The sequence below is a fragment of the Solea senegalensis genome, linkage group LG2 (genome assembly GCF_019176455.1).
Source record: "Solea senegalensis isolate Sse05_10M linkage group LG2, IFAPA_SoseM_1, whole genome shotgun sequence".
NCBI lineage: Eukaryota > Metazoa > Chordata > Actinopteri > Pleuronectiformes > Soleidae > Solea > Solea senegalensis.
The window spans coordinates 3,894,512-3,911,616 of record NC_058022.1 but is presented as its reverse complement, the minus strand read 5'-3'; the positions used below and the strand labels follow the sequence as shown (position 1 = coordinate 3,911,616).

Sequence of the window (17,105 nt, the reverse complement as noted above, 5' to 3'; positions counted from 1 at the left end):
TTGTGTTGTGGGAATGATGCCTCAGAAAAAACGTAAAAAGCACGGTTTGGTCTCGGGTCCGTTTGTTACAGAACTAAGTACAATAAAGTACAAGATAGTTGCCTCACAGCAAGAAGACCAATGCGACTTGTACGTCCTTAAAAACGTGACTGTAGCAACTGACATAAACACACATGGGCATGACCCATGATCACATAATCCCTTTTGACCTGTGTCCCCTCAAGGAAGTGGACTCACACCAAGGTTTCATATTTTTAAGCCTTTGGAGCGTGGAATAGGAGTTTAAAATCTTAAAATAACTTTTGCTTCCATTTTGGCCGAACAATTTTTAGGTCAGTAGCTTATCCCACCAAATTGTTAACCAGTGTGAATGCAGATTTCACATATGAGTCACTTTTGAAAGACAATGTTAAGGACGTTGGGTAGCATTGTTGCCTCACAGCAATAAGGTTACAGGTTTGAATCCCAGTTTAACTGAGAGCTTTTCTGTGAGGAGTTTGCATGCTATCCCCAAGTTCGCATTCATTCTCTCCAGGTACTCCAGACAGTTTTATCTGGCTAAATCCTGAAGATTGTCAGTGTCAAATGGCTCACTCCCCTGCACCGAATTCCATAGACAAAATCCCCTATATATAAAGGTGTCCTTAGATGAAATGAGGGCTGTAAATGAAATCCCTGTATACTTCAATAACATACCAACACTCTCTTGCATATCTTCAAAGACATGGCACTTTAAAAGGTGACAAACAAAACAGGGGTGACAAAACAGAACTTGAACTTCCTTAAAGGTAGGGTTGGAGATAATGAAAAAAACGTTCAACCAGGCTACATTTTGAATTCAAAACTCCTAGCGCCTTTCTTCAGAGCTTCCCTCCAAAGCTACGCCTCCAGAGCACAGGAATTCACAACAAATATGCCACTGTTCCCTCTGGTCTTGGATCACTCTGCATCAGCCTATTTTTTGGCAGTAGCCTTCCCAAAAAATGTTAATTTGCAATGCCTGTTGTTGGCAACTTTTCTGCCATAATGTTGCAGCAACTTTTTTGTTGCATTCGCAATTAGTGCACAAAAAGGGGGGGTTGGGGTAGATGGCAGTTTGATTGATGCATCACAATCCAAGGCCTTTCAATATGATTGGAGGGTGTTTTTACAGGCATGTCTGTTCCACAGCGGACTGACATTTTTCATTTTTGTCACGAACGTCCCGCTGTCCTGCACCAAATTCCATAGTCAAAAACCTCTAAAACCCTATATGACAGTGTCCCAAAGTGTGTCCTTAGATAAAATGAGGGCTGTAAATTATGTCCCTGTATACCTCAATAACATACCAAGGCTTTCTTGCACATCTTCAAAGACACAGCACTTTAAAGGGTGACAAACAGTGCAAAAAAACAGAATTTGAACTTGCTTAATCATTTTGGATATGCCTGCCTTAAGCGTACAAGTAACACCTGCCCCACATGTGTGCACTAGGTGCCCTTTTAATTTTTGCCCCTGCCCCTGCCATAACAAATGTTTCTGCACGCCAATGCATCTCATCTGTTTTAGAATTGAGGTTGCACATTCTGTTTTTTTACTCTGGCCTTATGATGAGGTGGAATTTGCATATTTAAGATGAGGAAGGAAAGAGATAAATTAAATTTATGAAGGAGATGTTGGATCAGAAAGCTGTCAGAGCTCTCGGCAGCATCTCCTCTCTCTTTCTAAACATGGAGGGTCCGGAGGAAGCTGAACTCTGCTTTCCCCACATCAACACCTCCTGCAGGAAGACAACGGGTCCTTATGTGGAGACCATGCTCACTTACACTGTGCTGTCCTTCATCACGATACTCACAGTGATCCTAAACCTGCTGGTCATCATCTCTATCTCACACTTCAAGTAGAGTCACAATTTCTACAAATGGTTCCAGCATACGATTAAATTTAGGTCTCTCATGAAACCTTGTTTAAAAAATCCTAAATGATTTTATACTGTAGCTATAAATGCACGTATCTACTCTTGTAGTTCTTCTAGTTTTATTATATTGTTGGTTGTACATAGGACATCAGTTGTCAGTGTTGATTTTCTCTGATTTCAGGCAGCTCCACACCACCACCAACCTCCTCCTCCTCTCTCTGGCTGTCGCTGACTTCCTCGTGGGTCTCCTGCAGATGCCACTTGTTCTCCTCCAAAACCAAGGATGCTGGTTCTTGGGCGACATCATGTGTGTCGTGCATTATTTCTTCGCTGCCCTCCTTGTCAACGTTTCAGTGGGAAGTATGGTGCTCATATCAGTCGACCGCTATATAGCAATTTGTAACCCCATGTTTTACACCACCAGAGTCACTCTAACCAGAGTTAAACTCTGTATTTGTCTGTGTTGGATATATCCTGGTGTGCATGGCAGTTGGATATTCAGGGATGTCTTAAAACAGCCTGACCTGTATATCACCTGCTATGGAAGTTGTGTAGTTGTGGTCGGTTTTGCTGAAGGACTTGTTACTATGATTGCCACGTTTTTAGGCCCCATTTTGATCATATCAGTTCTGTATTCGAGAGTGTTTGTAGTGGCTGTGTCTCAGGCGCGGGCCATGCGCTCTCACGTTGCAGTCGTCACAGTGGAGCGTTCCCAGACTGTAAAAGCAATGAAATCTGAGATTAAAGCCGCCAGGACTCTCGGTATTGTATTGGTAGTTTTTCTTCTCTGCTCATGTCCATATTATTGTTTTGCTGCTGCAGCTGAGACTGCCTCGCTTGGGGGGGCGTCATATTCGTTAATTATGGTTTGGTTAGTCTACTTGAATTCAACCTTTAACCCTGTAATTTATGTCTTTTTCTACCCGTGGGTCAGAAAAACCATTAAACACATTTTTACTCTACAGATTCTGCAGCCTGGCTCCCGTGAAGTGAGTGTGATGTAGAAGGAGAGAGACTTCTATTGATTGTGTCAAGCATTTATGTTTACTGGATGCAAAGATCTTTGTGTGTTTTAATCCTGTGAAATAAGGATTGGCCAAAAAAAGTTAGGTAAATTATTTCTAAAATCAAAGCCACTGGCTCTGATGTCACCAGTAGTTTAGTGGAGTGTAGTAGTTTTACAATGTAAATGAGTGATGAGCAATAACACAAATAATTATGAATTAACAATATTATTAAATGCTTTATATATGTATAAATATATATAGTATGTGTATGTACATACATTAGTAGCCTAAAAACTGTAAGAATAAAAAAAATATGAATTGCATTAGCGCCACAAGCAAAGAAGACTGAAAGCAAACAGACAATCAAAATAAAACTGTTATATATTGCAAACTGACCCTAATTCTATAATTACAGTTACATTATCGTAGTTGTGTGTGTATGGACATGTATTAAGAAATCTGAACACATTTCTGTGCTTTTGAACCTTAAAAAACCTGAAATATCCCTTTCATTAAGTTGTCCAAGTCCAGTGGTTTGTCATTAAAAGTTGCCAGATTGATTAGAAAAACTTTAAGTAGCATTGAATTATTTCCCCCTTATAGTGGAAAAGTTGTGTTTGTATCACCAAAATGATCGATATTAATAACAAGGGTCACACATTGCTGCAGTGGCAAGCATTGTTGCCACGGAGAAAAAGGGCCCCAGTTCAAATCTTACATTTCCTGGAGGGTCTTTATGAGTGGAGTTTGCATGTTCTCCCCATGTGTGCATGGGTTTTCCCCAGGTTCTCTAGTTTCCTCCCACAGTCCAAAAACATGCATTTTTGAGAATTAGGTAAATTAGACACTCTGAATTGACTGTCTGTGTGAGAGTGAATGGTTATTTTGTCTCACTGTGTCCCTGTGATGGACTGGCAATGTGTCCAGGGTGTACCCCGCCTTTCACCCTATGTCAGCTGAGATTGGCACAGCTCCCCCCATGACCCTTATGTGGAGGATAAAGCAGCAGATGATGCGTATTGGGTGCGCGTGAACAGTGTATGTGCAAACTGAACCTCCGCCCCCCCAGTTGGTGGAGCATTAAGCCCTGTTCATCAAGCAGAAAAAACATTTCAACAACAGAAGAAGTGGTCGCTAGGATAGTCATCCGAGCGTCGGCCTGGCCACCCTCGGACCGGCTGACACCCCAACTCCCCTGCCTGACGGGTCTTTCAGCTGTGAGACGCTCGAACCAGACATGTCCAAGGGAGCAGTAGCATCTTTCTCTTCTTCTTTGGTAGGAGTGTGTCCTATTTCTTGCTTCCGGACTTGTACTGCCACTCGATGGTGAAGTGACATACTACAGGACCCTGACGCATGAGTATACTTGTCCTGGTCCATGCAACACGTGTGTGGAAGTATATCAAGGCCTTAAGTGGACAGATCACATATTCCAAACAATGTGACTTGTACGTTCTTACAAACGTGACTGTAGTGAATGACATATATACACATGGGCATGACCCATGATCACATAATCCCTTTTGACCAGTGTCCCTTCAAGGAAGTGGACTCACACTGAGGTGTCATATCTTCTAAGCCTTTGGGGTGTGGAATTGGGATATAAAATCTGAAATTAACGCTTGCTCCCATTTTGGCCTAACAATTTTTAGGTCAGTAGCTTATTTTGCCAATCATCCAAGGGCTCGCTCCCAAAAAAAAAAATCTATTTTTGTTTATGGCATTGTTATGTCCCCTTAAAGACCAGGGGATGCAGGAGTAACAATGTAAAAGCAAAACCTTGGGATATTTTAAAAGACGAAAGGAAGAGACAAACTGTAACATAACCGTATATAAAAACTTTATTTACAGTGAAATAGCATCTTGCAAACTTAAAGCGAGCTGCTCAAAAAGTAGCTGATTGGCCGTTGCTAATAAGAAAAACTGTTGAATGGAGTAAACACGTAGTTTCCAAAGCTGCACAGACAAAACATCGCTCAGTGGCTCGCAAGCTCACAGGCTATCTGCATGGCTCCAAAAAGAGAGTGCGCACCATCCCAGCTCATCCACAGCTTGATTACTGAATTGGAGGCACCTGTGGAACAAGCAGAGTGAGTGGACTGAAAAAGCACATAGCACACACAGGAAAGAGGATGTCTCACATGTCAGCACACTGACACATAACAGGCATCGTCAAATATATTGGCTTCAGTGTGTCAGTAGACAGTATTTCTACTGACTATACTTCATGTTCTCTGGCGAGAACCTGAAGATTGTCAGTGTCAAATGGCCCACTCTCCAGCACCAAATTCCATAGACAAAATACCCAAATTGAGAGTGTCCCAAAAGGTGTCCTTAGAGGCAGTAGCGAACCGTGGGGTTTCAGTCAGGGCCTTCAGTAAAAAAAAACACACCATAGCGCACACACACACACACCACTGCGCATCTCTAGGCTACTGCATCATTACCACCACATCTTCCGTTATGTCACTCAGCAGACGCAATTTCACAAGCCACTATATGACACAAAAACAAGCTTCCACATAAGCATAGGCATCAGCTACGCGGTGAAACACGTCCCCGGCACTATTTATGATCAACAGTTTTGTCCTCACCACTTCTAAAAAATGTTATATATGTATCATTAACACTTCAACTACCGTAAATGATGTACCTCTTCCGTGTCGGTCTTCCTCTTGAAATAATTTCCTTCTTTTCGCCAAACGATCGCCGTGAAAATTGCACACGAAGGAGATCAGAAACATGATCGATCGGTGGTGTTAATGCAGTGGCCATAGCTTACTTCAAAACCCGCCAAAAGTTCAAACGTCATTGATGACAACAGCGGGAGCTAGCGCCAGACACATCGCTGGGCCTGGGGCGTTCTGTCACTATCCATCAAATTTTGATTGGCTGACAACACACATCAGTCAAAGTTATAACCAAATAGGAAATGGCAGCTTCAACGAAAGGCCAGCAATACTACTAGAGCAGGTTCACAGAGCTATGATGCGCTTAATGACATATGGAAAATCCAGCTCAGCTTCACAAAAAATAACCATATTCTTTCTGGAAATAGAATCATAACATACTGAAAAACTAATTGAATTTAGACACGTTCAGACACATGTTAATGTGATTATTAAAAATAATAATAATAATAAAAAAAAATACTTTTTGATATTATCAGGGCCAGCAGAGAAGGCCCTGCTGGCCCTGACACCCCACCACTGCTTAGAGGAAAGGAGGGCTGTAAATGATGTCTCTGTGTACCTCAATAACATACCAAGGCTTATCTTAAAAGACACAGCACTTTAAAAGGTGACAGACAATTGCACAAAACGCAGCTTGAACTTGCTTAATTAAGCAATAATATGTTGATGTTCAATTTCAATTCAGTCCACAGTGTCGGGCTGCCTTTGGCCCCAGGTTGCATTTTGGACATGCCTGCCATAAGCGTACTAGAAACGCCTGCCCCACCACTGCGCACGAGGTGCCCTTTTCATTGTTGCCCCTGCCCTTCCAAAATATCTCTGCACGGGTTGCACATTCAGGCGTAGCAGGGGGCTGTTTTTTTACTCTGGCCTTATGATGAGGTGGAATTTGCATATGTAAGATGAGAAAGGAAAGAGATAAAGTAACTGTATAATGGAGACGTTGGATCAGAAAGCTGTCAGAGCTCTCTGCAGCATCCCCTCTCTCTCTCTCTCTGAACATGGAGGCTCCAGAGGAAGCTGAACTCTGCTTTCCCCACATCAACACCTCCTGCAGGAGAACGGCGGGTCCTTACGTAGAGACCATGCTCACTTACACTGTGCTGTCCTGCATCACAATACTCACCGTGATCCTAAATCTGCTGGTCATCATCTCTATCTCACACTTCAAGTAGAGTCACAATTTCTCCACGTGGTTTTTGCATACGATTAAATTTAGGTCTCTCAAGCAACCATGTTTGAAAAGCTATAAATAGCTATAAATGCACTTAGTTGCACACTAGTGCACTTAATTGCACACTAGTATTTTATATTGTTGGTTGTACATAGAACATCAGTGTTGTCAGTGTTAATTTTCTCTGATTTCAGGCAGCTCCACACCACCACCAACCTCCTGCTCCTCTCTCTGGCTGTCGCTGACTTCCTCGTTGGTCTCCTGCAGATGCCACTTCTTCTCCTCCACAACCAAGGCTGCTGGTTCTTGGGCGACATCATATGTGTCGTGCATTATTTTCTCGCTGCCCTCGTTGTCAGCGTTTCAGTGGGAAGCATGGTGCTCATATCAGTCGACCGCTATATAGCAATTTGTAACCCCATGTTTTACACCACCAGAGTCACTCTGACCAGAGTTAAACTCTGTGTTTCTCTGTGTTGGATATTTTCCGGTGTACATGGCAGTTGGATATTCAGGGATGTCTTAAAACAGCCTGACATGTATAACACGTGCTATGGAAGTTGTGTAGTTGTGATCGGTTTCGCTGAAGGACTTCTTGATATTATTGCCACGTTTTTAGGCCCCATTTTAGTCATAGCAGTTCTGTATTTGAGAGTGTTTGTGGTGGCTGTGTCTCAGGCTCGGGCCATGCGCTCTCACGTGGCAGTCGTCACAGTTGAGCGTTCCCAGACTGTTAAAGCAATGAAATCTGAGATTAAAGCAGCCAGGACTCTCGGTATTGTATTGATAGTTTTTCTTCTCTGCTCATGTCCATATCATTGTTTTGCTGTTGCAGCTGGGACTGCCTTGCTTGGGGCTTCATCTTCGGTCATTATGCTTTGGTTAATCTACTTAAACTCAACCTTTAACCCTGTGATTTATGTCTTTTTCTACCCGTGGGTTAGAAAAACCATTAAACACATTTTTACTCTTCAGATTCTGCAGCCTGGCTCCCGTGAAGTGAGTGTGATGTAGAAGGAGAGAGACTGTGAAGAAAATATTAAATTCAAATGTGTGAACACCTTCTGTTGATTGTGTCAAGCATGTCTTTTTACTGGATGCAAAGATCTTTGTGTTTAATCCTATGAATTTTAAAAAGAAAAAATATGGCCACAAATTGTTAGGTAAATTCTTCCTTAAAATCAAAGTCACTGGTACTGATGTCACCAGTAGTTCATTGTCGTGTGGCAATTACACAAAGTACATGAGTGATGAGCAATAACACAGATAATTATGAATTAACATTATTATTAAATGCTTTATAGGGGATGTGTATGGACATACATTAGCAGCCTAAACACTGCACAAATACAAAAAATTATGAATTGCATTCGAGCCACAAGCAAAGAAGACTGTAAACTGTTATATACTGTTAACTGTCCCTAATTGTAACATATTACAGTTTTACTATAGTATTTGCATGTGTGTATGGACATATATTAAGACACCTGAACACATTTCTGTGCATTGCTTTTTGAATTTCAACCCATTTTGCTAATATACAGTACTGTGTAAAAGCCATTATTAATGAAGTCTCAACACATCCAGAAAATACAGGAAACATGTACTGTATACAGTTTGAAAATAATAAAATTAAAGAAATTTAAAGAAGTATTTAGTGTGACCTGCCCTTACATTTGAACAATAACACAGCTCTGATTCTCTATATCTGCTGTAAAAAAGGTCTTATTCAAGACATTCTTGTGCTTTACATACACATGTATAATTCGTTGATCATTAATACATGACACCAACTTTCAGTCACATCATTCCAATCCAAATGCCACTGACTACAGAACAACAAAAATGGGAATGAAGACCTCAGACTTGAAATGTCTATAACAGTTGAGGACTTCATTGTGAAAAAAAATTATGGATTTCAATATTATGCAGTATTTTTTTAGAAAACCTGAAATATCCCTTTTATAAAGTTGTCCATGTCCAGTGTTCTGTCATTAAATGTTTGTCAGACTGATCAGAAAAAACTTTAAGTACCAGTGAATTATTTCCCCCCCAAAGTGGAAAAGTTGTGTTCTAATCACCAAAATAATGCATATATTAATGACAAGGTATACACGTTGCTGCAGTGGTAAGCATTGTTGCCTCACAGCAAGAAGGGCCCCGGTTCACATCCTGCATTCCCCAGAGGTTCTTTTTGAGTGGAGTTTGCATTTTCTCCCCATGTGTGCATGGGTTTTACCCAGGTTCTCGAGTTTCCTCCCAGGGTCCAAAACATGCAGATTTAGGAATTAGGTCAATTGGACACTGTAAATTGACTGTAGGTGTGAGGGTGAATGGTTGTTTGTCACAATGTGTCCCTGTGATGGACGGGCAATCTGTCCATTGTGTACCCTGCCTTTCACCCTATGTCAGCTGAGATTGGCACAGCTCACCCCATGACCCTCATGTGGAGGATAAAGCGGTAGATGATGCGCAAAGAGCGCATTGGGTGAACGTGGACAGCGCATGTGCAAACTGAACCTCCGCTCTCCCGGTAGGTGGAGCATTAAGCCCTGCTCATCGAGCAGAAAAAACATTTTGACAACAGAAGAAGTAGTTGCTAGGATAGTCATCCGAGCGTCAGCCTGGCGAACCTCAACATGGCTGACACCCTGACTCCCCTACCTGACGGGCCTTTCAGCGGTGAGGCTGAAGAGAGCAGTAACATTGTTCTCTTCTTCTTTGGTAGGAGTGTGTCCTATTTCTTGCATCCAGACTTGTACCATCATCCGATGGTGAAGTGAGATACTACAGGACCCTGACGCATGAGTATACCATTCCGGGTCCATGTGGCACGTGCACGGAAGTATACCTAGACCTTAAGTGGACAGATCAGATATTCCCAACAATGGGACTTGTAAATCCGGGGGAGTATAACTGTCCGGGTCCATGCGGCACCTGCGCGGAAGTATACCAAGGCCTTAAGTGGACAGATTAGATATTCCTAACAATGCGACTTGTACGTCCTTAAAAACGTGACTGTAGTGAATGAGATACACATGGGCATGACCCATGATCACATAATCCCATTTGCCCAGTGTCCCTTCAAGGAAGTGAACTCACACTGAGGTGTCATATCTTTTAAGCCTTTGGGGTGTGGAATTGGAATTTAAAATCTCAAAATAACTTTTGCTCCCATTTTGGCCTAACAATTTTTAGGTCAGTAGCTTATTTTGCCACTCATCCAAGGGCTCGCTCCCAAAAAAAAAAATCCATCCTCGTTTATGGCATTTTCATTAATTGCTATTGTATCTAGCTGGGTTGCTTGACTTTTGACTTGTCTGTTTAGTTAAGGTGAAAGTTTGTTGTTAATATTTTGTCTGCTAGGTCAAAGAGAAAGTTGTTATTGTTGCTGTTTTGACCAAGTTTCTATTGAGTCATCACCATCACCACTCATGAAGTTTCATTGGCTACCAATCAGCCCATAATCAGGTGTCTTTTAAAAAAGCAGCATTCACTTTGAAACGGCAGCTTCAGGAAGACAAAGACAAAGGAGTCTAACCCAGAATCTAACAAGGAGGCTAATGAGGCTAAGTACCTGTCTGCAATTGTTTCCTACCTTTCACATATGTGCACTTTTTCCATTCCTGTCCATGTTTTTTCTCGTAGATATTACAAACCTCACATTCACTCACAGCATCACCGTAAACTGTCCTCACTTATCTATCCCACCCACTCTACACACATCCAACACCTTGTTGCAGGGAGCCTGTGGAACTGCCAGTCAGCTACCCGGAAGACTGAGTTCATCTCTGGCTTTGCTACTGAGCAATGCCTGGACTTCCTTGCTCTCACTGAGACTTGGATAACACCCTCCAACACATCCGCCCCTGCGTCTCTCTCCTCCGCCCACTCTTTCTCCCACACACCCAGATCCACTGGAAGAGGTGGCGGGACAGGTCTTCTCATCAACCCCAACTGGACTTTCACTCTTTACCCACTGCCACACTTCTCTTCGCAGTCGATTGAATTTCATGCTGTAACTTTAACTCACCCAGTAAAACTAATCATTTTTGTCATCTACCGTCCACCAGGCCCATTGGGACACTTCTTGGATGAACTAGATGTCCTCGTTTCAAACATCCAAGAAAATGGCCCACCACTTGTTCTTCTTTGCGACTTCAACATCCAGTCAGAGAAGTCATCCGATTTACTTCTTTACTTTCCTCTCTTCCTCTGTCACTTGCTCCTTCACCAACTCACAAAGCTGGCAACCACCTTGACCTCATTTTCACCAAAACTGCTCCACCTCCGACCTCATGGTAACTCCACTTCATGTCTCTGATCATTTCTTCATATCCTACTCTCTCCCACTCTCCTAATCTGAAGATCTCATTTCATCTCATGGTTTTTCCCATAACAGCTACACCGATGACACCCAACTCATTCTCTCTTTTCCCAGCTCCGAAACACATGTAGCAGATCGGATCTCCGCTTGTCTGACCGACATCTCTCAGTGGATGTCTGACCATCACCTGCAACTCAATCTCGACAAGACCGAGTTTCTTTTTCTCCCAGGAAAGGGCTCTCCCACCCCATATCTGACTATCACCCTCGACAACTCTGTGGTAGCTCCTTCTCATACCACAAGGAACCTGGGTGTGACACTTGATGACCATCTCTCCCTCACTGCCAACATTGCTGCAACAGCTCAATCTTGCAGATACATGTTGCACAACATCAGAAGAATACGGCCTTTTCTAATCCAGAAGGCGTCACAGGTTCTGGTCCAGGCTCTTGTCATCTCACGCTTGGATTACTGCAACTCCCTCCTGGCTGGTCTCCCTGAGAGTGCCATACGACCTCTGCAACTCATCCAGAATGCAGCAGCTCGACTGGTCTTCAACTTACCAAAATTCTCTCACACTACACTGCTCCCTTCACTGGCTTCCTGTAGCTGCTCGCATCCGCCTTAAGACTAGTGCTTGCGCTCCATGCTACAAACAAATCCGGTCCAGCCGACATCCAGGACATGATCAAATCCTACACCCCAGCCCGCCCACTCCGCTCTGCATTAGCAAACCGGCTTGCCGCCCCCTCACTGATTGGATTGCAGAGGCATTCACAGAACTTAAGACTGTTCGCTGTCCTAGTTCCCAAATGGTGGAACGAACTCCCCATCGACATCCGGATAGCGGAAAGCCTCCACATCTTCCACCACTGACCAAAAACACATTTCTTTCGACTCTTTCTCGACTAACAAAAAAAAACACTTACTTATACATCGCACTTATGACTAGCACTTTATAGTTTGGCTTACTTGAAGCACTTACTTACTTGTAGCTCTTGTTTGTACCCATATGTTATAATGTGCAAATGGCCCGCTCTCCAGCACCAAATTCCATAGACAAAATCCCCTATATGAGAGTGTCCCAAAAGGTGTCCTTAGAGAAAATGAGGGCTGTAAATGATGTCTCTGTGTACCTCAATAACATACCAAGGCTTTATTGCAAGTCACAGCACTTGAAAGGTGACATACATTACCCAAAACGCGACTTGAACTTGCTTAATTAAGCAATAATATGTTGATGTTCCATTTCAATTCAGTCCCCAGTGTTGGGCTGCCTCTGACCCCAGGTTGCATTTTTGACATGCCTGCCTTAAGTGTACTAGAAACACCTGCCCCACCGGTGCGCATTAGGTGCCCTTTTCATTTTTGCCCCTGCCTTTACAAAATATCTCTGCACGCCACTGCAGCTAATCTGTTTTGGAATTGAGGTTGCACATTCGGGCGTAGCAGGGGACTGTTTTTTTTTAACTGTGGCCTTATGATGAGATGGAATTTGCATATGTAAGATGAGGAAGAAAATAGATAAATGAACTGTATGATGAAGATGTTGGATCAGAAAGCTGTCAGAGCTCTCAGCAGCATTTCCTCTCTCTTTCTCTCTTTCTCTCTTTCTGAATATGGAGGCTCTGGAGGAAGCTGAACGCTGCTTTCCCCACATCAACACCTCCTGCAGGAGGACGACGGGTCCTTACGTGGAGACTATGCTCACTTACACTGTGCTGTCCTGCATTACGATACTCACTGTGATCCTAAACCTGCTGGTCATCATCTCTATCTCGCACTTCAAGTAAAGTCACAATTTCTCCACATGATTCCAGCATACGATTAAATTTAGGTCTCTCATGCAACTGTTTGAAAAATCCTAAAATATTTGCTACTGTTGCTATAAATGCACTTACAGTATCTGCTCTTGTAGTTCTCCAAGTATTATATTTTGTTGGTTGTATATCAAGCATCAGTTGTCAGTTAATTTTCTCTGATTTCAGGCAGCTCCACACCACCACCAACCTCCTCCTCCTCTCTATGGCTGTCGCTGACTTCCTCGTGGGTCTCCTGCAGATGCCACTTCTTCTCCTCCACAACGAAGGCTGCTGGTTCTTGGGCGACATAATGTGTGTCGTGCATTATTTCTTCGCTGGCCTCGTTGTTAGCGTTTCAGTGGGAAGCATGGTGCTCATATCAGTCGACCGCTATATAGCAATTTGTAACCCCCTGTTTTACACCACCAGAGTCACTCTGACCAGAGTTAAACTCTGTATTTGTCTGTGTTGGATATTTTCCGGTGTACATGGCAGTTGGATATTGAGGGATGTCTTAAAACAGCCTGACATGTATAACACCTGCTATGGAAGTTGTGTAGTTGTGGTTGGTTTCGCTGAAGGACTTGTTGCTATGTTTGCCTTGTTTTTAGGCCCCATTTTAGTTATGGCAGTTTTGTATTTGAGAGTGTTCGTGGTGGCTGTGTCTCAGGCTCAGGCCATGCGCGCTCACATCGCAGTCGTCATTGTTGAGCGTTCCCAGACTGTAAAAGCAATGAAATCTGAGATTAAAGCAGCCAGGACTCTCGGTATTGTATTGGTAGTTTTTCTTCTCTGCACATGTCCATATTATTGTTTTGCTGCTGCAGCTGAGACGACCTTGGTCGGGGCATCATCTTCGGTCATTATGATTTGGTTAATCTACTTAAACTCAACCTTTAACCCTGTGATTTATGTCTTTTTCTACCCGTGGGTCAGAAAAACCATAAAACACATTTTTACTCTTCAGATTCTCCAGCCTGGCTCCCGTGAAGTGAGCATGATGTAGAAGGAGAGAGAGACTCTGAAGAAAATATTAAATTGAAATATCTGATAGCATTCTGTTGATTGTGTCAAACATTTATGTTTACTGGATGCAAAGATATTTGTGTTTTAATCCTGTGAATTTTAAAAAGAAAAAAAATGGCCACAAATTGTTGTTGGTATATTCTTCATAAAATCAAAGTCACTGGCACTGATGTCACCAGTTGTTCAGTGGAGGGTAGTAATTACACTAAGTACATCAGTGATGAGCAATAACACAAATAATTATGAATTAACGTTATTATTAAATGCTATATAGGGGATGTGTATGGACATACATTAGCAGCCTAAACACTGCAAGAATAAAAAAAATATGAATTGCATTAGAGGCACAAGTAAAGAAGACTGAAAGCACAGGATTTACAATGAAAATAAAACTGTTATATATTGTTAACTGTCCTTGATTTTAATATATAATGTTCATAACAGTACAAAAAAAATATGTTCCCATAACTGGTGTCGTTTTTGTCTGGCTTCCTTCTTCTTCTGAATGATAGGTGATGAGTTGATGATGCAGGAAAAGACCCCACTGACACAGGACTTGTACCGAACAAAGGGATTTTATTTAGTTACAAGTCAGGCGTCAGAACCAAGCCGCTGCAGCAGCTCGGGAGAATGCTCTTGCCGAATCTCCGAACAAATAGATTCTCTAGCCTTCTTACTTGCAGGCATCAGATGTTTCGACCCCCGCCTTTCTCCTGTTTCCATAATGCAACGACTTGAAAAACAAGTTGGGTCCGGATATACCATACTGTCCCATGATCTTTACCTTGGACAATATTACCATTCAGTCAAACAAGAGACATCTATTTTCCTAACTAACCATATCCAAGACAGACCCTCAAGCTTCCTGTCCTATACAGGATGCCTATTGTACAATGTATGGTCTGACTTGTCATGTGTCCAAGAGACCCTCTTGTCTCATGTTTACTTATTAATGTAAATCTTTAATACATTTAAGTATTAAACATTAGTTGTGTTCATGTGTTCTTCTTAGTTCATGTACTTCACTGGGAAACCAGTTTTTTTAGTAACATGTTTTTTTCATGGTGAAAAAATTATGGATTTAAATATTGTGCAGTATTTTTTATTTTTTTTTACACCTTAACAAAATTACATGAACATGTTAGTCATATTTAACAGAATTAAAAGGGTGTAGATGAGTAAACATTTGTCTAAAATGTGTTTTTCTTTACATCCTGGTTGGCAGCCATGTTGTTTGTGAGAGGAAGTGGCAAAGCGGCAAAGTCAGTGATAATGTGTCAAAACCTCATACAACTACAGCTCAAAAAACCTGAAATCTTTTACTTTATTAATCCCTTAAATAAATATCCCTTTTATTAAGTTGTCCAAGTCCAGTGTTCTGTCATTAAATGTTTTTCAGACTGATCAGAAAAAACTTTAAGTAGCAGTGGATTATTGTTATAGTTTGTTGCCTCACACCAAGAAGGGCAACGGTATTCCACAGAGGGTCTTTCTGAGTTGAGTGTGCATGTTCTCCCCATATGTGCATGGGTTTTCCCCAGGTTCTCTAGTTTCTCTAGTTGTGGAGGATAAAGTGGTAGAGGATATGCAAAGAGCGCATTGGGTGCACGTGGACAGGGCATGGGCGAACTGAATGTCCACCCCACCGGTAGGTGGATTATTAAGTCCCGCTAATCAAGCAGAAAAAACACATTTCTTGCAGGTTGTAAATTGTATGTTGTTTGTTGTGAATCATGGCTGTTCACGTCTGGTGAAGCGTAAATCTGGCTGCCTGCTTGATGGAGAGGGGCAGACCTGACCTGACGCCGCTGTGTGCGTAACCCCCGACACTTTGGGCATGTCATTTTTGGAACCATTTTATGATGCTCAGCATGAACAATGCACAATGCTGGCAGCCGTGCATCAATGGCATGCGCACTGGTTGGGAGAAAAAATGGCCAAGTCCATCACCGATCTCCACAAAGCTGCAACATTCCTGTGGCCGAAATTCAATCAGTTGCGGATTCTGCCAGCTGACCAAAGGGCAAATGTACAACAGTATGTGAAGTCCCGCCTGTTAACTGCGCTGCAACCGGTACCAGAGGACACAGATGACGTGAGCCAGGAGACTACGTCAACAGCAGCAGCAGCACCCGCTCCCGCTGCAAACAAAACACCGCGCTTCGATCAATGGGAAAATTAATTCGGAGAGACAGACTCGGACGAGGATGAGGTGGGGTTTGGGCCAGGTCGGACAATTCATGCTGGTTCGGGTTGGGTTGTAATTTTCAGGCCCGTTGAGAACTCTACTCACGCCAAGGTAACATATCTTTTAAACCTTTGGGGTGTGGAATTGGAATTTAAAATCTCAAAATACCAGTTTAAATGCAGATTTCACATATGAGTCATTTTTGAAAACAACGTAAGCACGTTGGATAGCATTCCTGCCTCACAGCAAGACAATTACAGATTTGAATCCAAGTTTGACTGAAAGCCTTTCTGTGTGGAGTGTGCATGCTATCACCAAGGGCACGTCAGTGTCAAATGGCCCACTCTCCTGCACCGAATTGCATGAACAAAATCCTCCATATTACAGCGTGCCAAAAGTTGTCTCGAGAGGAAAAGACGGCTGTAAATGATGTCCCTGTATACTTCAATAACATACCAACGCTCTCTTGCATATCTTCAAAGACACAGAACTTTAAAAGGTGACAAACAGTGCGACAAAATGCAACTTCAACTTGCTCAATTAAGCAATAATATGTTCATGTTCAATTTTAATTCAGTCCCCAGTGCCTTTGGCCCCAGGTTGCGTTGCGGACATGCCTGCCTTAAACATACTAGTAACACCTGCCCCACCGGTGTGCACGAGGTGCCCTTTTCATTTTTGCCCCTGCCCTTCCAAATGTCTCTACACGTCACTGCATTTCATCTGGTTTAGAATTGAGGTTGCACATTCAGGTGTAGCAGGGGACTGTTTTTTTTACTCTGGCCTTATGATGAGGTGGAATTTGCACATGTAAGATGAGGAAGGAAAGAGATAAATTAACTGTATGAAGAAGACGTTGGATCAGAAAGCTGTCAGAGCTCTCGGCAGCATCTCCTCTCTCTCTTTCTGAACATGGAGGCTCCGGAGGAAGCTGAACTCTGCTTTCCTCACATCAACACCTCCTGCAGGAGGACAGCGGGTCCTTACGTGG

General features: G+C 42.6%; 1 protein-coding gene across 1 annotated transcript; it reads left to right on the top strand.

The window, feature by feature from the left end:
* Positions 1 to 6,622: 6,622 nt before the first annotated feature.
* On the top strand, positions 6,623 to 7,785 carry LOC122783772 (trace amine-associated receptor 8a-like). Its single transcript, XM_044048606.1, has 2 exons — positions 6,623 to 6,768; positions 6,966 to 7,785. The coding sequence occupies exons 1-2, from the start codon at positions 6,683 to 6,685 to the stop codon at positions 7,783 to 7,785; spliced, it is 906 nt and encodes a 301-aa protein (XP_043904541.1). The 5' UTR covers positions 6,623 to 6,682.
* Positions 7,786 to 17,105: the final 9,320 nt, after the last annotated feature.